This window comes from Solanum pennellii, chromosome 1 (assembly GCF_001406875.1).
Source record: "Solanum pennellii chromosome 1, SPENNV200".
NCBI lineage: Eukaryota > Viridiplantae > Streptophyta > Magnoliopsida > Solanales > Solanaceae > Solanum > Solanum pennellii.
Genome location: NC_028637.1, coordinates 88,970,687 through 88,995,204, shown reverse-complemented (window position 1 = coordinate 88,995,204; position 24,518 = coordinate 88,970,687). Strand labels below are relative to the sequence as shown.

Sequence of the window (24,518 nt, the reverse complement as noted above, 5' to 3'; positions counted from 1 at the left end):
TGGGGGTGGGGTGGGGTGGGGGGTTACCAATTCACAACTTAAAACTTATCAAGCTCAGCAACCAGGATCCTTTTCTTCAATCCTGGTAACTGTTCTTGTTAGAGTGTTCAAGATGGTGTGACTGATATAGGTTGTCTCCTCTCACTTTATTAGCTAGCTTTTAGAGTTGAGATAAGGTTCAAGGTCTATATTTTTAACAAGGTATCAGGGTCAGATACATCCCTATTCTTGGTTTACCCAATGTATGTTGGGATCTTATGTAACATGGTCCATATTCCAGATGGTCCTGCCATGGGCGTGCGGTTTGTGTGTTAGAGTGTCCAATATTGCTTGAGGGTATGGGTTACTGTTGTCTCCTTATATGCATTGGGAAATCTCCACCTCATGCGGTAGCTTCACAGATTGGGTTAGGCGCAATATTCATTTCTTAACTGTTCATATATATCTTTGAGTATAAACTATGTTCATATCTTTAACATTCATATTGCTCTCGTTATATCAACACATCAAATAGAAATGCATAATTGCTCCATGTTTTTCTTATTTCCTTTCCTGAATACTTTTCATGTAACTGGCTTATAACCGTGATGTTATTGGCTTTATATTTTGTGTTATCTACTAATGCTGTTGGATTTTGCATTGGATTCTCTTAATCTTTAGGCACCTGCTAATTGCTTTTGGTGGACTGGCGGGGTTGGAAGAGTGTATAGAAGAAGACAATAACTTAAAGGTACTATTTATGCAAACTTCTTTAATGGGGACTTGCCAAGTCTCCAAGTGTTTGAATTTCTATGGTGAAACCAAGTATATAGGTGTTACTTTGGTTAGATTTTTCTAAATTATATCCTTTTAACTTAATGAAAATAGAAACTTTTTTTCTGTGGCAAGTGGTAGTTTCCGTGACTATCTCCTAATTCGCACTTCCTCTTATTTACTCTTTGGATCAACTTGGAGTGTATATATATAGAATTAAGAGGCCATATTCATATATATAGAATTAAGAGGCCATATTCATATATAGAGAGAGAGTTAAGAGGCCATATTTTGTCATTTTGATATTCCATGACATGAACTGCTAGAGTTCAAGTAATAAAAAAATTACAGTATGTTACCTTTCTCAAAAAAAAAGTGTGCAGTGGGAGTGGATGAAGATGAGCTGACTTTATTTTCTACTGTTTAGGGGAAAAGTGCCAAGGAGGTATTTGATTTATATTTGAATACATGTCCACATCAAGGAAGCAGGACAATTCGAACAGAGGTACTTATTTCAGCTTTCTTGTATGTGTATGTTATGTTAAGTTTCTACATCAGAGTAACTCTTTTGCTACCAGTGAAGGTGTCGACTAATTGTACTTCCAACCTTTTAACACAAACAGGAAGCCCTCTTGATTTGTCTGCAATACTTACAAGAGCCAGTCAACAATGTTCTGCAGAAGATTTAGTACCTCGGACATTACCAATCGTCTGAAGAACCCTGGATACATAAGTCTATCTGTATGGCCTCTCCTATGCTCAGATATTGAAGATATTTCTAAGCAAGGAAATCACAAGTTATTGCAGTTAGTGGTGGCTCCTCCTGGTTTTTAGGGAACTCGAGGTGCTTGTACTATGAGTTGAATTGACCAGACTGTGTGTACTCTTCTGCCGGTACTGCAGAATCAAAATTCTTCCCTCCAAATTTCCAACCTTTTGCGAACATCGTATTGGACAGCGTTCAAGTTTTGTTACTTGTCCTGACCATAGTTCACATTTAACTGATAGTTTCTTCTTTTGTTTCCCTTTTCTGTACTCCATTTTTGACACAAAAGTAACAAATGGTAGGTGAACATGATTTGAACTTTGGAGTTTGGTACGCTGGGTTTCAGTTGAACTGATTGACCTCTTTTTATTGAGTTCCATTCTGTAGTTCTTGTAAACATAAAATGATGGGAATTTTAATTCAACGGGAGTTAATATAAATATTCCTGCTGTTGATATATCACTTTTATTTCATTTAGAATATAAATATTACTCAACTATCACCATTTTTCTTAAAAAATACTAAACACTAGTCTCCTTTTTATCTCCTAGTTGACATGACATTTTGAGCCTAATTTTTTTAAATAATAGACTTATTTAATTCATTTAATTAGAATTATAGAAAAGGGTCAAAAATGCCTCTCAATTTTAGTTTATTAGTTGACTTTGCCTTGCCGTTAAACTAGCGTTAATTTTACCCCTGCACTTACTAATTTCACCATATATACCCTCATATGACGGAAAATCCCAAATTAACTCAAATTAACCCGAACTTTAAAAACGATCCATCTCCATTTAAAACCCAATGTCCAGACCCATATAAGTCATTCTCTCAAATTAACTCAAATCCGTTAAAACAATTTGGGAGATAAAGAGAGGAGATTAATGATTATTTGAACTAGTTGGCTTCAATGGATGATTCAAGTAATTTGAGAGAATGGTTTATACGGGTAGGGGGCATTGGGTTTTAAGTAGGGAATGGGTCGTAGCTTGGTAAGAAGAAACTTGTATGCTTGGGAATCTTTTTTTTGGTACTTAATTTTTACTTGTATCATTTTTTTTACCTATCACTCAATATTTTGAAAATTGTCTATACAACTCAAACTGTTTACCTGGCTATCCCTCTTATTCTATTCACTGAATCACTTTCCACTGAAACATAGTCTCTTCTTACTTGATATTATCAGAGTGCATGTGTATCTATCTATCTATATATATATATTAACGGTATTAAGGAGTAATTGAATAGTATTTTCACTGGAGCATTGCTTCTTCCTCTTTGATTCCATTAAAGTATATATACACTTTGATGGTGTAGTAAATGTAAATTAATAGTTAAATTTCCCCTTTGATACTATTAGAGTATATATACTTTGATTGTATCATATAGTAAATGTGAATTAGTCGTTAAAAATAAAGTGGTATGAAAGTAAGGGGATAATCGTTTGTAAGTAATTTCCCTTTTTAGGGTATTTTTTTCTCCATATATATATATATATATTCAAAAATTACATGAGAATATATATGGATATTATATCAATAAAGAGTTAACTGATATAATTTTTTTTATGTCAATTATCATAAAATTAATTTATTTTAACATATAATATAGCAAATCAGTAGTAGTTGAAGTATATAGTTATAGTATACTATGATTGGTATATAACATATACTCTTAGGTATCATCATTTTTAATGACTTTAAACATGCTCATTATAGCTTTTTTTATGAATCGCTTCTAGCTCTTCATACGTAATTATTATATTTTCGCTTCTTCATATTTGGGTTCATTCCATTGAAAATATCACTCGTGTTTCTATAATATGTTGTGTATTATATACTAATAGAGAATAATATAGGGCTAGTCATTCATTCATTTTAAAAAACACTAAGCAATCTACGATACTAACCTAGTATATATCATATACGACATAGTTTATAGATGTCTGGCTCAAATCTGTTTTGAAGTGAAAAAAATAAGATCTACTATATATAAGATAATCAACTCTAACTTGAAGGGATTTTATGATTTCGGTATCAATATTTTCATCAAATTATTTCATACAAAATTCAAATTCTATTTTCATCTCATATGCAACTTTCTAGATGAAAATCATAGCACTTATATTATATATAATTTTATTTAATCAAAAAATAACATTTATAATAAGTCTAGGAATTAAGACAACCCTGATTATGCATTATAAATGACTTTATCTATTGTTTGCTTTTAAATTTGAATATGCTATATTATCATTCCAAATTTGAAAATTATTGAAGAAAATATTAAATTAATTAATTGTTACTATTCGCAATCTAGTCAATACTTCATTTATTGTTTTATTAATGTCAGCCCATGTGATTAATGTATAATGTTAGTCGTAAGTGGTAATTATAGCAAACTATAGCTATGATGAGTAACTAAATAGTATAAGTTTGCTTAGCCGTGTAATTTTCCCTAAAATAAAAGGGGATAGCTATATATTCAAAAATTAAATGAGAATTTATATGGATATTATATCAATAAAGAATTAACTGATATAATATTTTTTTCTGTCAATTATCATAAAATTAATTTATTTTAACATATAATGCAAATCATTAGTAGTTATAGTATATAGCTATAGTATACTATGATTGGTATATAACATATACTCTTAGGTATCATCATTTAATGACTTTAAACATGCTCATTATAACCTTTTTTATGAATCGCTTCTAGCTCTTCATACGTAATTATTATATTTCTCACTCATTTTTCTATAATACGTTGTATACTATGTATTATATACTAACAGAGAATAATATAGGGCTAGTCATTTATTCATTTTAAAAAACACTAAGCAGTCTAGTATATATCATATACGACATAGTTTATAGATGTCTGGCTCAAATCTGTTTTGAAGTGAAAAAAATAAGATCTACTATATATGAAATAATCAACTCTAATTTGAAGGGACTTTTATGATTTCGATATTATTATTTTCATCAAATTGTTTCATACGAAATTCAAGTTCTATTTTTATCTCATGTGCAATTTTTCTAGATGAAAATCATAGCACTTATATTATATACAATTTTTTTAATTAAAAAATAATATTTATAATAAATCTAGGAATTAAGATGACCCTGATTAAGCATTATAAATGACTTTATCTATTGTTTGCTTTTAAATTTGAATATGCTATATTATCACTCCAAATTTGAAAATTATTGAAGAAAATATTAAATTAATTAATTGTTAGTATTAGTATTACACAATCTTAGTCAATACTTCATTTATTGTTTTATTATTATCCAATAATAATAAATGAAGTAAAAGGAAAAGAAGGGGGGGTAATATAGTCATTTAGGTAACAAAGGAGGTGAGGGGAATTAGAGAATTTGGTGAGGGAGTTTTGAGTAAATTAACATTATCTGATCGATTAAGAAATAAGAAAACCCAAAGCGAGTCGAATAGAAAGGGTTTGGGGAGAAGAGAGATAAGAAGGGGAAAAAGAAAAGGGCAGACTCGTTTATTAAGTTTTTGGTTTAATAGTTTTTAACAAAAATTCAAATTCTCCAAAAAGAAATACAAAAACAGTCCTCTTCGCGCGCTGTTGTTAAGCCTAAACAGCACCGGTGGGAGGACTCATGGTGGCTCAGATAGAGACCAACGCCGCCGCTGACGGTGGTGGAGGAGGAGGAGGAATGGTTGGAGGTTCTTCCCCTCCCGTTGATGAATCGCAGGAACAGTTAGAGAAGACGAAGACATTGATTTGTGCTCTCAATTTCCTCTCGCGTAATCTTCCGATACCTCCTGACGTATTCGATGCTGTCTCTTCAATTTACAATAGCGACGCCAACGATGTTGATGTCGGTGACGAAGATGCATCCCCTGCTGACGTGGACAGTTTGTCTGTGCAAGTGAGTTGTTTCTCCTCTTTGATTTCGTTATACAAATTCTCATTGAGAGTAATCTCTCTTTTGTTTTTTTTTTTTTAAATTTGAATCTTGTTGAATTAGAGTAAATTGTAGAAGAATTTTCTTATAGTTCACTTACTTTTAGATGCTAGATGTAGATACATGGTCACAGAGTATGATCTTGTCAGATTTAGAGAAGAAAAAAAAAACTAGGGCTTGATACATTTTTGTTGTCCTTTAAGTAAAGGTGAGGTTATTTGGTTAAAAGATAATACCCTTGTCCATTTTTACTTGTCTAGTATTGACTTGAAAAATCCTTAAAGAGCAATAAATAGAATGATAATTTTACTCTATCACCCTTTCAATTTTAGTAAATTCAACGTATTGGAAAATGACTATAGTTAATAACAACGGTAAATTAGGAACTAAGTGATAAATTATCTCTTGGTTTTCCAAATTGGAAAAGTAAAAGTGGACTGAGGGGAGAAAAAATTGAGTTGCGAAGTATAAATTTATGCAGTTTGTTCATTGTTGATTGATATGTTATTTTTGTATGTATGTTGTTTATGCGGAACTTTTCTCCTCCATCTAAAAAGAGGAGGACCTTTTTCTTTTCTACAGTTTTTAATATTTGCATAATTTGAAGTGATGAAAGATATCTGATTGTTCAAAATATATTTTATTCATTCGTTTTATTTGGGATCTGAAGCATGATTGATTTGCATCAAGAAAGAGGTCATTTTTAAATTTTATTCCTTTTAAATTAGCTTTTAATGCTATCAATTTGTTTTTCTTTTATGCAGAATGGTCCAGGAATGGGAAGTTATGGAGACCTGATGGCAGATTTTGAGGAGTCGTTGATGAGCCAACGGTCAAGTTATACATCAGGTTCTGGTTTGACAAAATTAAAGGAAGATCGTTTCCGAAGCCATATCCAGCATCGCCTAACTGAACTTGAAGGTAATCATAGCTTAGACTGATGGCTCCCCTAGATTTCTTTGACAGGGTTTTGTGTGTACTCATGCTGTTTTAAGCAGGATATGATGATCTTTAGAAAGGTTTTTGCTTCATTTTGATATTAGAGAACTTGAGGTGCTGAACCTTGTAGTGATATAATATCAACTTTGTTCAAATGCTTAGTAGGTATCCTCCATTTAGTAGATATATTATTCTAAAGATTTGATTATTTCATAATAGTCATCAGAGTCAATCTATTTAGATTATGAGAAGAAGGCCTCTCTCTCTCTCTCTATATATATATATAGGGTCTTGCTAATTAATATCACAAGGAAGTGAATTAAAGAAAGGAGAATTGAATGGCGGTGAAAGACAAAAAGGAGAATGGAGCTACAGTGAAAGACAAAAAGGAGAATATAGCAACAATGAAAAACAAAAGAAGTCCTCTAATCAATATATTCCTGTATGTTCTTTTAGAGGCATTTAAGGAAAGTAAATAGTGGCGATAATATGTATATATATATCGCAAGGAAGTGAATTAAGAAAGGAGAATTGAATGGTGGTGAAAGACAAAAAGGAGAATGGAGCGACAATGAAAGACAAAAAAGGAGTATGGAGCGACAATGAAAAAAAAGGAGAACAGATCGACAATGTAAGACAAAAAAAGTCCTCTAATCAATATGTTCTTGTATGTTCTTTTGGGGGCATTTAAAGAGAGTAAATAGTGGCGATAATATATACGTGAATTAAGAAAGGTTGAATGGCAAAGGAAGAAATTAAGGAGCATGGAGCGACGATGAAAGAAACTCTAATCAATATGTTCCTGCTTATGTTCTTTCAGGGGCATTTAAGGAAAGTATATACATCATATACATGCATATATCTTATGCTAATCAATATACACTTTTTGAACGATACAAATAATATTAAAATATACTTGCTACTAAATTTAAAGGATACAAGCACAAATTGATGAATGATGAGTTATTTGACCATAAGATGATTCGATATATTTTAAATAACTAAATGTAGTTACTTAAATATGATTACAACAACACAACCAGTGCAATCCCACATGTGGGGTCTCAGAGGGTGGGATATACGTAAATCTTATCCACTTTTTGTGTAGTGTAAAGGTTACTTTCAATATATCCTCCGGTCATATGAGAAGTACTCGTCATAATTCTTGAGTTAGGTCAAAAACTAATTAATCAAATTTTCACATACTAGTACACAAGTTTTGACGCAGGATTGCTAGAAAAATATGACAATAAAATAGCAAGATACAAACCAACATTACTAATATACAATAAAGAATAAGAAACTATGTGATTACTAAATAATACTAGTATACTACTAAAAAGGAGAAGATGAGAGAAGGGGGCTAGCCCATGCCTCTCCCACACAAAGTGTGACAACACCTACCTACTGACCTTCTACCCTAGTCATGTCCTTAGCTGAAATTGTGCAATGTTCTACTTAATTAGCTTCCCTTAATTATTTTTCGGCCTACCTCTCTTAATTCTTTGTTGCAACCAACCTCTCACCCTTCTTTACTGGCGCATCCTCACACCTTCTCTTCCATATGATCAAATTATCTCAGTCTTGCTCCCTTCACCTTGTCTGTCACGGAGGCCATTGCCACCTTGACCTATATAACTTCGATCCTAATCATATCTATTGTGGTATGCCCATACATCTATATAAATATCCTCATGTTTGCTACCTTCATCCTATAAACCATGGACGTTTTTTATTAGCCAACACTCTGCCCATATAACAATGTTGGTCTAATCACCACTCTATAGAGCTTAATTTTTACGCCTTGGTGAGACATTCTTATTGCACAATACCCTAGAGATGAGCCTTCATTGTACCCATCTCGCTCCGATACAATGTGTGACATCATCATCAATCTCCTCGTCTTCTTGGATTGAGGATCAAAGATACTCAAAGCTTCCTCTTTTGGCTATGACTTGAACATCAATCTTCAGTTCCACCCCTGCCTCATGCGTTTGTGTCATTATATTTTCCCTAAGGTACTCTGTTTTAGTCTTGCTTAATCTAAAACCCTTAAGACTCTAGAACATGTCTCCAAACTTCCAATCTATTGTTAACTCCCCCATGCCTCATTGTTTTAGCCCTACTTTAATATGATTTTCATACCAATTATTCAACTTCAATCCTCTTGCTTTTTAGTCAATTTGTACTCTTTAACACAGCCTTTGAATCCAACAATTGCTTAAGTCTCTGTTTGTGGTGTCATTAATCCCTCCCTACAACTCATGAATTAAGTTTTTTTATGTTTCAACGACATATGATTTACAATGTGAATATGAGCAATGTTAACTATTAGTTGCAAGTACTTAATGTATAATTTTTTTGCCTTGTATTTAAAGAAATTGTAGCCTTCTTCTCTTTATAGTTGCATACATTTCAAAAAGTTGTTGTAGACTGAAAGCAATATCTTATAGTTGTACATAAATTCGATTAGTATGTCGTTCTTTGGATGGTTAGTATATCATTGTCAATTTCATGGTGAAAAACTATAAAAAGGTAGTAGTTATTTGTGATATTTTACTGCTACATCAATAAGTTCTATTGATATTATAGTTGTATGTCCATGAATCTTTTGCCTGGATCCAAAATTATGACTATTTTAATATGTAAATTTGGCACAAGCATATTAACACTACAACTACTAGAATGGACAACTAGTGGAAATAAAGGAAACAACATCTATAATACTATAGCAAAAAAATATTATAATCAAACTACATAAAACAACATATAATAACAGAAGTTTAAAAACAAGAATATAGAGTAATAGTACGATTACTAGAATGGACTGTAAGATATACACTCCTACCTACTACCTTTCTCCACTAATCTGGGTCCTCTGCACCTTCCTATCTAAGGTCATGTCCTCGGTGAGTTGCAACTGCACCATATTTTGTATAATCACATCTCTTTAATATTTATTTGGTTTACCTCCACCTCTCCTTAATCTTAATCCATCCATAGACACCTCTCACACCTCTGCATCGGGGCACCCGTGCATCTCCTCATCACATGTCCGGACCATCTCAGCCTCGTTTTTTGCATCTTGTCTTCCATTGAAGTCACACCTACCTTGTCTCGAATATCCTTATCTTAATCCTATATTCTCTAGTATGCCCCCACTCCATCTTAGTATCCTTATCTCTGCCACATTCATTTTCTAAATTTGATAGTTCTAAACTATGGATGCGAGCCTCCATTTCATCCACCTTGCACTAATATGGTGGGTGGCATCCTCGTTATTCTCCCCATTTTCTAGATAATTGACCTAAGATACTTGAAACTCTCTCTCTTTTGTATGGCTTATGTATCAAGTCTTACTTCCATATTAGGTTCATGTACCACATCACTGTACTTGCACTCCAAGTATTTTTTCTTAGTGTGTGTGATCCAGTTATAGAGCGTATTATGGGTTGTCGAATGGGCCTCCTGTCTTGGTCTTGCTTAATCTGATACCTTTAGACTCTTAAGGTTTGTGTCCAAACCTCCAGCTTAGCGTTAACTCCGTCGCGAGTCTCATCAATTAAAATTATGTCATCCACAAATAACATACACCATGACACCTCACTTTGAATTTGCTGCATCAATACATCCATCACCTAGGCAAATAAACATGAACTCAGGGTTGATCCCTGGTGCAGCCCCCATCAAATGGCAAGTGCTCCGAGTCTCTACACATTGTCCTTACTCGGATTTTGACTCCATGATACATGTCCTTAATTGACCTAGTGTACGTCATAGGTACACTTCTAGTCTCTCAACACCTCCAAAGACCACCCTTACTAGGTGAATGCTTGCGTAGTTGAGCGTCCTGGCATAAGTCCAAACAGGTAAAACTACATTTTTTTACTTGTGCTTCTAAGGGTGATGACTATGCATTTTACTGATTTGTAAATCCTATTATATAAGCTCAAAGTAATCAAATTTACTTGCTAACCTTGATCATTTTCTTCACCAGACAAGATAATTAATTAGTAGTTTACTTTGATAATGGATGATTTTTGAAACAATTGAATCACCAAAATTTTACCAAACACATCTTCACTTTCGCCATAATTCAACATTTAATAGGATCCCTATTAAATGTCCAACTCCATTTTCCAATTCACACATATGTTTTAGGGTTTATGTTATCATAAATATACTCTGTCCGCTTAAATTTGTTTGTCTTATTTACCTTTTAAGTCCATTTGAAAAAGAATGCCACTTTCCTTTTTTGACAGCTCTTTATTCTAACTTTTCGCCTACATAAGATTAAAGAGATTTATGGTACATTCTACCTATCTTTAATTTAACAGCACAAGATCTGTAAGTTTTCCTTACTTTCTGAAACTCCGTGCCAAATCAAAATCAAACAAACAAATTGAAATGGGGAGTATTTATTTTCCAGTCCACACATTTACTATGGCCAAGATTTACCATTTAATAACAGCCAAATTAAATGGCTAACTTAATTTCTCAATCCACACGTTCACACAACAGTAGTTCAAATATACAGCTAACAACGAGGGCAAATTAGTCAATCAATTTTTGAAGAATGTTTTGGTAAATCATCTTTTAACTTGATCTGTTCTACTCTTAGGATAACATGTAAAATTTTATTATGAATAACGTAAGGTTTTCACTGTAAATATGTATACACAACAGTTTTGTTTTGTTTCTTATATCTAGGACTGTGATGATTAAGGTCAGAAGTATTATTATTTCTAATTAGTTATCTCTTCTATCATTGGCGCAGCTAGAATCTCACTAAGAGAATTAAATATGAAGAAGTAAGCACACAGAAAACTCAAAAGGATTCAACGTATACGAAATATACTTCATTATTTTTTACATATTTACACTAAACTTTTGGTGGACGAGGTGTTAATTAAGTCCCCTTAAACGTAGTCTACTATCAAAATATTGCTATTTCAACTGAAAAAATGAAAGAAATAAAAATAAACTTAAACCTTGTGGTGGGGCGACACGAAGTGTATGGAAAATAGAGAAAGCGAGACAGACAACTTAAATTTTTGTGGATCATAAGACCTCGCCCTTTCATATATCGCCCTGTTTCTCTCCATTTATAATCTCTACGCAAATAGTTGGTATGCATCTGAAATCTCCTTAATGTAAGTTAGAATGAAGCAATACCGCTTCTCCATTAAAAAAATCTGTTCAAAGTTGCTCTTTCTTACCAACATTATAATGCCATCCTGAAAAGGTTGTCTTTTCATATGCTTTAACGATTGTCGTATTAGAAGCAGCCAATGATATATGCATAATTAGAAGTCTCAAAGAATTCAAAGCAAAAGCAACAAGCAACTGAAGCAGAAGTCTATTTGATAGGCATTTAATAGCTAACAGTAATATAATGTGCATTAATTAGTAGATATTTAGGTTGTATTAACTTAAAAATATATATTTAGTCTATGTTGGCTTATTGCAACTCTTCTGATTCTGCGGTTTTTACAGTAATGAGGAAAAATTGATTATAGCGAGGTTCATGTACTGGTTATGAATGAATAAGTTATTTATTTCTTCAAGGGCATTATTGTCTTCAAGGTTATTTTATTATTTTAATATTTTTATCTTGAGGTTCCCACTTATAGAATAGTATAGATAGATGGATAGATATGATAAATAGATTGATCGAGTCAATAGTTTTTGGGTATATTCTCTTTGAATATGTAAAGTGCCAACCGTACAGCTCTTGATACCAAAACCTGACTTATCTTCATTGTTATCTTTTCTGTCAGACTATGGAGTATATGAGTTTGAGCATTATCTTTGACACATGTTATGCATTTACTAAATTTGATGTAGATTTGGGTTGTTGTAAGTATAGTTTGCTAATTTTGGCTTTTCTTCTTTGATGGAGTAATGAGTTGCATTAAAAAGAGGGCATCAAGTAGATGCAACAGTACAAAAGGCATAGTTATAAGGAGATGAAATGACAAAAAAGAGAAATTAGCCCAGCTCCTACAGAGTGTGCTAGTCGAAAGTAAGGGTACTGACAATCTAGAGAAAATATCATTACTAATTACAGGGGACAGTTCTGTCCAGCAAAAAAGATTTAATTAAACAATTTGCTTTGAAATAGCTACTAGGAGTTGAGCAGCCATCAGAGCACCTTCTATTCCTCTGTCCATGGGCTCCAGAAAATAGCTGCAGGAATCATCAACCAGATTTTCATGATGGCCATATCAACATTCCATAAACTCCAGCTTAACTCTGCCCGTCTCAGGTTCTGAGGCATGACCCAGCTTAGTTCAAAAAACCTGTAGAGCATGCTCCATATGTCAGTTGCTACAGAGCAATGCAGCAAAAGATGATTAAGTGTTTCCTCATTCTTCCTACAGAGGGTGCATCTATTTACCATGTAGAAACCTTTCCTGTTGAGGTTGTCTTGTGTTAAACAAGCTTCATGTAAGTCAATAATTGAAGCAAATTATCATTCTCCAGGGCCAAAAGTGAATCATCTGATTTTGGGATCAGATCTGCTTGTAGCAATCCTTAACTGTACGTATCCTGTTCGTACCCCAATACATGTCAAAAAGGTCTTTAATGTCACTATCATCCTCTTAGTACTTACTATATAATTGCACCTCTCGATGAATGTGCAACATACTAGGAGAGATAGGATTAAGAACAAAATTATACCGACCAAGGTGGAGGGGGCCTTTATAGCGGACAAGATGAGGAAGCGAGGTTGAGATGGCTTGGACGCCTGAAGAAGAGGTACGAGGATACACCAGTGAGGATGTGTGAGAGGTTAGCTGTAGCAGGAGTTAGGAGATGTACAGGTAGGCCCAAAAAGAACTGGGGGAGGTGATTAGATAGGACATGACACAACTTCAGTTGACTTTGGACATAACCTTAGATAGGAAGGTATGGAGGTTGAGGAGTTGAGTTTTGTCCCACTTTGTGTGGGAGAGGAATGGGCTAGCCTCCTCCTCTCCTCTTCTTCTTTTAGTAATATTATTTAGTTATCGTGTAGTTTCTTGTTCTTCGGTGTGTATTATTATCTGTTGTTGCACTTGTCTTGTATCTTGCCTTTTATTGTTTCTTACAATACTGCGTTGGATTCTTTTCTTTTAAGCTGAGGGTCTATTGTAAGAACCCTCTCTTACCCCTTAAAGTTAGGGGTAAGGTCTCCTTACATCCTAGCCTTCCCAGACCCCACTTTTGGGATTACATTGGTATGTTGTTGCTGTGTTGGTTAATTTTAAGTTTTAAGTACCTCCCACCCCTAGTGTTATTTGCACCGAATTTAAATAATAGGATTATCTTGCTCACTGTAGAGGTAATCACGCAACTGGTTGTGATATATTTATATTCAGTAGTGCTGTATGTCTCTTATGCCAGCACTTCTTATACTTGTGGAAATAGCTTACACTTTCATCTTTGACCAGACTTGCCAACCAGCAGAGGCGAGGACTTGCAATCGAAGTGCTTGCTTGAACTTTATGAATTAAAGGTAAAGGTACATGTGGAGTATTGTTAATTAGACATATAACTGCTTCTCATGATCTGTCAATTGCAATGATGTATAAGAGTTTTGCTTTTGTGATTAACATGTTCATCGAAGTTGTTTTGAACCACACCAGTTATCTTGCAAATCAATTTCAAGATGTCCTTGCCACTTCAAAGGAGTACTTACCTATGTAATAAACCTGAGTATTTCTGAATTTCTTTGTTAAATTTTAAAAGGCATGGTCTGCCTCTAACTATTATTTACTGGAAATATCTCCTCGATGAAAAAATAGTATTACATTTTGCTGCAGTATATGAAGCTCTCATCTAGGGATCCCACTATTATACTCTGTATGACTTATGACTTATGAGTACAATATGAAGAATTCTGATAATTATGGGGATATGATACACAAATTTGGGGGCAATATTGTCTCCACTAAGATTGTTTATCATGTCTTTGCAATCTAATGGATTTTCCTGAAAGTTTTGATGTCTATACAAAACCCAAGAAACAAATATATACATACCATCAATTCTTCAAAATTTAATATTACCTACTCAAATCTTTCAATATCCCTATTAACTGTTGCTGAAAATATCAAACACTAGCAATTCACCGAAATACTAAACTTAACTAACAGAGTTTTATTAATTGGAAGAACAATCCCATATCTTTCGGTTATAATTGCATATGTCCCAGATTATCCAATTAGACCTGAAGTTTTGATATCCTATAATAAAAATAACTTGTGTCCCAAAATTAATATACAGCCGTTTTTGGCCTTGTGATTAAATGTTTGCATGATCAAAAGAAAACATAACAAATTTGTTTTGGATTTAAAAATGGTACCATTTCCCACCTATACGTACTTGCGCAATTCAGAATTTAGCTCATGTTTATCGCCCTAATCCCCAATAGTACCTGCCATGCTCCCGATGAATTTTTCATATCTTTTGAGATCCACCCTACAATATGGGTAAAAAAGGACTCTTAATAAAGAAAGTATGTTCTGAAAAAAGCAAAAAGCTTGCCTTTCAAGATGCGCTTGAAAGAAGGGCTCGCGTTTGATTAGCTATTTGGTAAGGCTATAGTTTACCAAGGTGATGATCAATAGCTATCAAATCGTCGTAGCTCAACGAGTTGAACTAAAGATACCATCTATTGCCAAACCATTCCATCTCATTGTAGTTACCCTGAGAGTATTTCTATATCTTCTTCATCATCTGCACCTGTGCATAGTCTAACCACCACCTATTTAAGCTTCTAATTTTTTGTTGTAGAAGTGGTGTAGGTGGCTGGCTATGGATTGTCTTCTCATCATTATTTCTACTTTGCAGTTAGCAGATTTACAACAAAAAGTTCGGTCTGAAGTGAGTTCTGAATATTGGCTTCGCCTGCATTGCGCTAATCCTGACAAGCAATTGTTTGACTGGGGGATGACACGATTGCGACGCCCTTTATATGGTATAGGAGATGCCTTTGCTGTTGAATCTGATGATCCATTGAGGAAGAAGCGTGATGCGCAGGTAAAGTGATAGATGCCTCGGAGCCTTTGTCAATTGTGCTATATATATATATATATATATTATATCTACCATCTGTCAAGTTAATGTTTTTAAGCACAACTGGTTCTGATGCTTTCTTTCTCCTCCCAATTTCGGAAATGAAATTTCATCTTGATGTAATTAGGTAAAAAATAGTCTTAGTCATGTCTTCTATCTATTGGTTAAGTTGAGAAGAGAGCTATGCTGAGAATTTAGATTTTAAGAATCAGGCACTGTCCTTCATTCTTTTGACTCCTTGATAGGAAACTTTTGAATGCAAAATTTACAGAATTTGATGTCAGAAGCCTGTTGGTAATAACAACAAAATTTTGCAGAGGTTGTCAAGAATAGAGGAAGAGGAAAGAAACCGCGTGGAAACTACAAAAAGGAAGTTCTTTGCGGATGTACTCAATGCAGCACGTGAACTCCAATTACAAGTACAGGCTGTTCAGAAGCGGCGGAAACAGAGGAATGATGGTGTTCAGGTATGACATTATTTACTTTCTGCTGTTTGTTCTACTGTGCATTCATTTGTTCAACTCCCTGTGCATAATTGACAAATACCAGGAGCCAATAATGAGTTGTGACCTAGAGAGTGGATGCATTCTTCACCTCTTATACTCTTAGACATATGCCGGATTTTATCTTGGCTAAAATGAAGTCAAATCTATTTTGTAGGCTTGGCATGGAAGGCAAAGGCAACGGGCTACTCGTGCTGAGAAACTGAGGTTACAAGCACTGAAAGCTGATGATCAAGAAGCTTACATGAAGATGGTGGAGGAAAGCAAGAACGAAAGGTTGACAATGCTTCTAGGGAAAACAAATGACCTCCTGGGTCGTCTGGGAGCTGCTGTTCAACGGCAAAAAGATGCTGATCATGATGGCCTTGAATCTTTGGAAGGTTCAGATGCTGAAACGGCTGCTACTAAGACTGATACTCCTGGGCAGTCGCTTCCTGAGGAAGAAGAGGATGTAATTGATGATGAGTCCACTCATGATGTGAAGACTAATGACTTACTTGAAGGTCAAAGGAAGTACAATTCAGCTGTACATTCGATCCAGGAGAAGGTAAAGAGGCACACCGCTTCTCTGTTATCTTTTACTTTTAGTTCCCAGGGATTATTATTGAAGAGTTGTGTCCAAGTTTTAGAATGGATGTTAATTGCAAAAACTGGACCTTCCGGAGGTTTTCAGATTTGGATTCTCATCCTTTCTCCTATGTCTTTGGTCAATGTGCTTGAGTTTCCTATTGATTGTGACAGAGTGTCTTCTCATTTAAAGCAGTGTTTCAATAGTTTGGGTCATGGTGTTCGATTATTTCAGATGACCTCGTCAGCGTTTTATTACTCGTTACTGGTGTTTGGTTATTACAAAGAAAAACCTTCTTTAATGTAATCATGAATGTTATTAAGTGTAATAAATTAGATTCTGCAGCTCTATCGTGTAATGAGAATACTCTGTTAAACTGATTCGTCCCTCGAGTTTCTGTTCTTACTTCTTTTATTTGATGGAAAGATTAGACCTTAGCAAGGTGCCAAAATTATTAGAATTGGATGACTATCAAGTATGTTGTGACGTTCTTTTTACATTACACCACTTTATGTCGTGGAGCTGAGCTAACTAAAATCTTCCCATTTTACCTCCATCCCAGCTCCACCATTCGGGTTTTATGATGGATTTTCTTTAAAAATATTTAGAAGCGAGGAATCTGTACTAGTTTCATATCACTGTACGTTCAGTTTTGATTTCGATTCTCCAGTCCCAAAATATGTTCGCATGCCCATTGTTTGTTTCTAATCTCAGCTGAATGGCTTAATGCTGATGTACAAGGATCTGTATCTGATACAATCTCCACTAACGAACTCCATGGCAATTGCAATATACTAGCTGTTTTCCCTTTCCTACAACTGAAATTAAGTACTTTGTTGTGTTATTGATGCCGCAGATCTAATGATATTTGTAGGTTACGGAGCAACCAGCTATGCTTCAGGGTGGAGAACTGAGATCTTACCAGATAGAAGGGCTTCAATGGATGTTGTCTTTGTTTAATAACAACTTAAATGGAATTTTAGCGGATGAAATGGGACTCGGGAAAACGATCCAGACAATTGCTTTAATTGCTTACCTCTTGGAAAACAAGGGTGTAAGTGGTCCCCACTTGATTGTGGCTCCAAAAGCTGTACTACCTAATTGGATTACGGAATTTTCAACATGGGCTCCTAGGTATGCACCAGTCTCTCTCTCTCTCTCTTCCATGCAGGGAGCACAAACACACATTGAATTTGTCTGTTAATAGGTGCACTGTACATCACATCTCGTGAGACTTTTTTCCTTGTTGCAGCATTGTTGCTATTCTTTACGATGGTCGTTTGGAAGAAAGGAAGGCACTGAGGGAAGAGTTGACAGGAGAGGGGAGGTTCAGTGTGTTGATCACACATTATGATCTTATTATGAGAGACAAAGCATTTCTGAAGAAAATTCATTGGCACTATCTGATAATTGATGAAGGCCACAGATTGAAAAATCACGAATGTGCTCTTGCACGGACACTTGTGTCAGGGTACGTGAGATGTAATTTTTTGTTTGTCAAGTTGCTAATGTATAAGAATGTTAATCAAAAAGGGGAGGAATAATAGCCTATGATGTAAATCTTCTTATTTATGAGGTTTGGGTTTGCTCCTCTCTGCTTATTTTTAGCACTCACCTTTGCTGATGAAGGTATAATCTGACACACTGGCACATAATCGAATGAGTAATTTGTTTTTTTAAAAAAAATTTTATTGTGGAATATGCCAAAATCTGGAAAATCATTATTCTTGGCAGTTCAATTTTACAAGAATAAAAAATTGGATGCTAGAAGCATTCTCTAATTGAGGTGTGTAATATTTGCAGTTATAGGATTCGACGAAGACTCCTATTGACAGGTACCCCAATCCAAAACAGCTTACAGGAGTTGTGGTCTCTTCTCAATTTTCTTCTTCCAAACATCTTTAATTCAGTGGAGAATTTTGAGGAGTGGTTTAATGCCCCCTTTGCCGATAAGTGTGATGTCTCTCTAACTGATGAAGAGGAACTATTGATTATTCGCCGGTTGCACCATGTAGGTTTTGGTTTAGTAATCACTAATATACACTTCTGTCATGCCTGTGCAGTATTTATTGCACCTTTACAAATGCACTTCCTATTTTCCTTATCTAATGTTTTTGACTACTTTTAGGTGATAAGGCCATTTATATTGAGGAGGAAGAAGGATGAAGTGGAGAAATTTCTTCCTGGGAAAACACAAGTTGTTCTTAAATGTGATATGTCTGCATGGCAGAAAGTATACTACCAGCAGGTCACAGATGTCGGGAGGGTTGGATTGGATTCTGGTGAGTAGCAGGTGCCCTCAAGAAAGTATTGCCTTCAATTCATTCCTTTTATGCATGGTTGACCTTAAGAACTACTTTCTGGGTGTGTGTGGAGGGGTCATGGACATTTTATAGAGAGGGGATAAACAACTGTGCTTTAACTGTATAGTACTCTTTCTTTCTCACCCCCCCCCCCACACACACATTTTTCCCCTCCTCTTGGGCCTTTAGGGATCCATTGCTCTAAAATCTACATCCTCAATGATTCCTTATATAACTCGTGTTCTTTTGTCGTCTCCCCTCCCCCGAGTCTTTTGGCAATCATTATTTGCTGACTATGTGACTTCGCAGGAACTGGGAGGTCTAAGAGTCTGCAGAATCTCTCCATGCAACTAAGAAAATGTTGTAATCACCCTTACCTATTTGTGGCCGAGTATAATATTTATCGAAAGGAGGAGATAGTGAGAGCATCTGGAAAATTTGAGCTTCTTGATCGTTTACTACCCAAACTTCGCAGAGCTGGGCACAGGGTCCTTCTCTTCTCTCAAATGACCCGCCTCATGGACATTCTTGAAGTCTATCTGCAGGTTCATGACTTCAAGTATCTTAGACTTGATGGCTCAACCAAAACAGAGGAGCGGGGGACTTTGCTAAAGCAATTTAATGCTCCTGACTCTCCTTACTTTATGTTTCTTTTGAGTACTCGTGCTGGAGGACTCGGTCTGAATCTGCAAACAGCAGATACTGTGATAATTTTTGATAGCGACTGGAACCCTCAAATGGACCAGCAGGCAGAAGATAGGGCACATCGAATTGGGCAAAAAAAAGAAGTTAGGGTTTTTGTGTTGGTCAGTGTTGGATCAATTGAAGAGGTCATTTTGGAGCGTGCAAAACAGAAGATGGGTATTGATGCTAAGGTCATCCAGGCTGGCTTGTTCAATACAACATCTACAGGTTTGTCATGTACACATGTAGTTTTAGAGAACTCTCCACACCTCCAGGCCCAAGCCTTCTTTAATTTTGTTAGGGGAAAAGAAACAAATTACGTAATAGTTATGTACAAGTTCTTTATTTGCTTTGAAGGTTGACCGGAAAAATCAGGTTGGATTATAAGAAAAATTTGCATTTACCATGTTTTACGTGTGTAATTTCAACTTGTTAGTACTAATACCTTTTGTTGACATGCATCAAGCGCTTTACCAAGTTCCACCTGTGTTTTTTCAGCATGTTAGGATTGTGAATGCTGACTATTGTTTCTATCCATGGTCTTGATTTTAGATCCTCTTCATAATGAAATCTAACTTGACATTATTTGTTCATGCAGCTCAAGAAAGAAGGGATATGTTGGAAGAGATCATGCGTAAAGGTACAAGCACCCTTGGAACAGATGTGCCAAGCGAAAGAGAGATTAATCGTCTTGCAGCCCGCTCCGATGAGGAATTTTGGCTGTTTGAGAAAATGGATGAGGAGAGAAGACAAAAAGAGCGTTACAGATCTCGTCTCATGGAAGATCATGAGGTACCAGATTGGGCTTATGCTACACCTGACTCTAAGGAAAAGGGAAAAGGATTCTTATACGAAAGTGCTAATATCACTGGAAAGCGACGTAGAAAGGAAGTGGTTTATGCAGATTCTTTAAGTGATGTACAGTGGATGAAGGCTGTGGAGAACGGAGATGATTTCTTTACGCAATCAAGTAAAGGTAGGAACAGGGACCATCAGTCAGTCTCAAATGGTGAGTTGCCTAGTGGCAATGCTGATTCTGAGAGGACTGGACATGACTTGAAGCCCGAAACTGTGTCTGTGGCGAGTGAGGCAACAAGTGAAGATACCTATGGAAGAACTCCCAAAAGGTTCAAATCCGAGAGTGCAAGTTCCATGAGAAATGATTATCACGATTTGACTGGCCATAGTGTGGACGGGTTATCGTGGAAGGCCCACAGGAGGAGGAGATCAAGCTTAATATCCTGAGGTTGCCCTTGTAGAACCTAGGAATTATTTTGGCCAGTGAAGTCATTAGTGGACATAGGGAACACTTTAAAAGGAAGCGGCTTTGGCTATGAGCATTTAAGATCTAACTATGGTTCTAGTCGTCTGTTTGACTCAGTGTCTTACATGTATATTAGCATCTCATAGCTTTTAGGTTTTGCATTTGCTACTAGTTAAACTGTGCAGTAGTGGAAAAATTGGAGATGTACCATTAGCTTTTTGCTACAATTCTTAATTATTCTAATTTGGAGTCAATGGTAGATTAAGTTTCAGTAGCTTGGCTGCCATGTCCAGTATATTTTCAAGTTGATGTTACGAGCTAGTTCACTATTTTGAAGGCTGTACTTTGTTGTCCAGTATTTGACAGACCCAGAATGTGGCATTGTATTGCCAACCAAATTTTGCTTTAAAAATTAAACAGCCCTTCAACTTTGATCAAGAAGCAAACTCCCTCTTTTATCCTAATTAAATCTTTAGAATGCCTACTATTATCAACTTTATTATTTACTTTTTTGAAAAATTATGACATTTTCATTTATTTTTTTTTTGAATTCATGTAACAAATTTTTCATAAAAACACATTATCTTTTGGACGAAAAAGTGAAAAATACTAATGCATTATGGAAGTAGACCAAGGACTTCACGAGGATTCAGGCACAGTATTTCGTTCACCAATAAAAAAAAAACAAGTCAAATGCATCATGGAAATATATATTAAAAAAAAGAGGAGATTATCAAGTCTACATAACACAAAAGAAGGTTCAACATAAATAAAAAGTAGTTCTCTCTCGTACCCTACATAGTTCAACTAGAGACCTAACTTGACCAATTAAGGCAACAGTTCAATTCCACCAAATTTAAATTACTGATGGAACTATATGTTAGAAGCACTTGCTGGAGGAACATAGGCCAGCTTAGCATAAAGAAAATGGTAAAACTAAAACTGCCACATGCAGAAATCGTCAACTACTGGATTCTAATTGCTATCTGGTGCGTCAACACTTGCCTCTTGCTTGACGTCCAGGTTTTTCAGTTTTGATTCTAGTTCATCCTCAACGTCCTCATCTCCAGATTCTTTCTCCTCGTCCTCCTCATCACCCTCTTCTTCTCCTTCCGGGTCATTATCTTCCAGGGATGCAAGCATCTCAGGAGATTTCTTGAAGATCTCTTTCAACTCGTCAACGCCTTCTTCTGAGATGAAATTCCCATTAACATTTAGTAATTTAAACTCATCTTTCTGCAGCACAGTTTGAGCCAGCACCCTAGCCCCAGCCCTCCTTAGTGCATTGCTGCTCATATCAACTTCAATCAGATGTTTGTGTCCTTCCAATGCCTTGGCAATCTGAATTACACCTTCATCCTTGAGTTCATTCTCACCCAAGCTTAACTTGGCAAGAAGCTGCTTTGCAGCTATACAAGAAGCTATTGCTGAAGCAGCTTCAGCAGTTATATCATTACCTGCCATCTCCAAGACAGCAAGTGAAGGGGCTGAATCTTGAAGAGCGTTAGCTATTGCAATTGCTCCTTCATCCTCTACATTAAGGTAGCTCAGGTAAATTTCCTTAAGATTTTCATGTTTGCTGAGTGCCTTACTCAACACAAGACCAACTTCTGGACCAAACATATTGTCTCGCAAATCAAGCTTCTTCAAATGGGAGCACATCCCAAGTGCTTCACACAAGGCACTCCCTCCTTCAGAACCTACCCTGGTAGAAGAGCACCTGAAATCTTCCAATAAAGGAGAGCGCTTCACAATTTCCGCAATCGCAACAGCCCCTTCATCACCTGTCATATTATTATGAAAATGAAGAACTTTAAGCTTCTCGGTGGAAGGAACTAACTCGCTAACAGCATTTGCAGCTTCCTGTGAAATCCCATCATTCATCAAAAATAATTCTTCCAAGTTGGTTTGAGACTGAAGGAGCTTTCCAAATGCCCTAACTCCCTTCTCACCAAGAGCATTATCAGAGAGATTCAGAAACTTCAAGTTAGAACCTTCCAGAGCTTCTGAGAATATATTCATGACATCAAGTGCTTCAGCCTCATTTCTTCCGGCAACAAAATCTGACAAATCAACTTCCTTCAACTGATCCTTCAAGGTTGCCAAGATAGGGCCTGCAATACGTGCTGCATCTATACCAAAGCTTCTATTGCTGAAACAAATTTTGCTGTAAGAGTTTCCAGGCTCTTTTAATGGCTTTAAAAGTTCTTGAGCCTCTTCCGCTTCAATAAAAGCCCTTTTACCTTTTGAGATATCAAAAAAGGTCTCCTGAACAGTAGGAACTACCTCAGAAATCGAAATTTCCTTGTCCTCTGATTTGGGGGTCTTCTTTAGAATTTCCAAGATAAGCTTGCTACATTCCCTGGCATAAAGTTGCACAGCAGAACTTCCATCACCATCAGGCTCCTTCTCATAATGTTGATTAGCAATGGTAAAAGCTGCATCTTCAATTTCTTCAGCATTTTTGGCAGCCTCTTCCTTGGATAGACTGCGGTACTTGCGGGTGAAAATGGTTGGACTAGAAAGATTATTCGTCATTCTTTCCACCAGCATTTTTCTTGTGTTCTCACTTGGAGGCCACAGTTTAATTGAAAACGGTCTGCGCTGAGAGTTATCTGTTGTGGCATCCATTGGCAGAAAACCTAGAATGAAAGGAATATAGTGAATCATGTCTTAGTTTCTATAGAAAAATAAAGTGATTATCTTTCAAGAAAAATAACCACTACAAGACTAAGCTCTGGCAGTTAAGAACATAACAACCAAAAAACAAAGTACCAGGCAAGAACCAATTCGTGCACACCTACTCCACATAAGAAAAACTTACATAAAGCGAATCAAATATCAAGAGCTCAAATTCTTCCTCATAGAAATCAGATATAATTGTTTGACAACTCAATATTTTCGCCACAAAACACCAAGCAGGTGTCTAAAGAACGGCAAAGTTTCTACAGTCATCCATCATCGAAAACGAGATTGAATTTTCTATTATTTTATAACCACCTTGCAATGCACCATATTCATATCCAACAATGTAAAAAAAAACTCAAAAACCAAAAATGGTACATTCCCAGGTGTATTCACATTTCACACTATAACACAAAAGAACTTTCTAGGATACAAAAAAAAATACCACACATTACCAAGGAATCATATGAGCAGAACAGAGCAGCATATATACAATTTACAGAGCCGCTAAAAACATCAGAAACTTGTAATACAAAACAAAATCCTTCTTTTTCCCCTCAAATAAACAAACCTCACGAGAAAAATAAAAACCGTATACCTAACAGTGGGATTTGTAGACTGTAGTCCTCCTCCCAGTAATTGCAACCTACTCAACCAAACCCCAAAATAATAAACATAACGAAACTACATGAAAGCAAAAACAAAAGCACATTAAGCAAGAAAAAAATACTAAAATCCAGTACAGATCTGTGAAATCACATGACCAAAAAAGTTTAGACTCATACAGAGCATAACAGCAAAAGCCCTAGAAATCAAGAGAAAAAGAAAACTCCTTTTGGTGATTTTTCTAATTATCGTTGGAGCGAGTGTCTGTTGTAACTTACCGGAAAACAACGAGGGAGAATGTGTGAGTTCGACGCGCCGCCGGAGAGAGTGGGAGTGAAGAAAGTCTCAACTGAAAATGAAGTTAACAATGTGTGCTGTGTGGGAACAGTGTTTTTATATTCGACTATCTTGTACTCGAGAGATAACCTAATGTAATATATATA

At 35.7% G+C, this 24,518-nt stretch overlaps 3 protein-coding genes across 4 annotated transcripts in view; 2 read left to right on the top strand and 1 right to left on the bottom strand.

Annotated features, from left to right (window-relative positions):
* Positions 1–1,981, top strand: part of LOC107008540 (putative methyltransferase C9orf114) — an 8,536-nt gene extending 6,555 nt beyond the window's left edge. Inside the window, exons 9-11 of the mRNA XM_015207626.2 lie at positions 661–730; positions 1,181–1,258; positions 1,377–1,981. Coding sequence (XP_015063112.1) covers positions 661–730; positions 1,181–1,258; positions 1,377–1,442 — 214 coding nt within the window. The 3' untranslated portion in view covers positions 1,443–1,981. The remainder of the gene's footprint in view (positions 1–660; positions 731–1,180; positions 1,259–1,376) is intronic.
* A 2,994-nt stretch (positions 1,982–4,975) lies between these two features.
* LOC107008491 (probable ATP-dependent DNA helicase CHR12) lies at positions 4,976–21,098 on the top strand. Its single transcript, XM_015207551.2, has 12 exons — positions 4,976–5,424; positions 6,225–6,381; positions 13,836–13,900; positions 15,238–15,426; positions 15,780–15,929; positions 16,123–16,512; positions 17,408–17,667; positions 17,786–18,004; positions 18,337–18,544; positions 18,662–18,815; positions 19,146–19,748; positions 20,119–21,098. The coding sequence occupies exons 1-12, from the start codon at positions 5,152–5,154 to the stop codon at positions 20,763–20,765; spliced, it is 3,315 nt and encodes a 1,104-aa protein (XP_015063037.1). The 5' UTR covers positions 4,976–5,151; the 3' UTR covers positions 20,766–21,098.
* A 375-nt stretch (positions 21,099–21,473) lies between these two features.
* On the bottom strand, positions 21,474–24,490 carry LOC107007991 (RAN GTPase-activating protein 2). Of its 2 annotated transcripts, XM_015206867.2 has the most exons (3): positions 24,354–24,490; positions 24,068–24,115; positions 21,474–23,426 (listed from the first exon to the last, which is right to left on the bottom strand). In XM_015206867.2, the coding sequence occupies exon 3, from the start codon at positions 23,413–23,415 to the stop codon at positions 21,760–21,762; it is 1,656 nt and encodes a 551-aa protein (XP_015062353.1). In that variant the 5' UTR covers positions 23,416–23,426; positions 24,068–24,115; positions 24,354–24,490; the 3' UTR covers positions 21,474–21,759. The 2 variants fall into 2 exon arrangements, with proteins under 2 accessions (XP_015062353.1, XP_015062352.1); XM_015206866.2 differs by lacking the exon at positions 24,068–24,115.
* Positions 24,491–24,518: the final 28 nt, after the last annotated feature.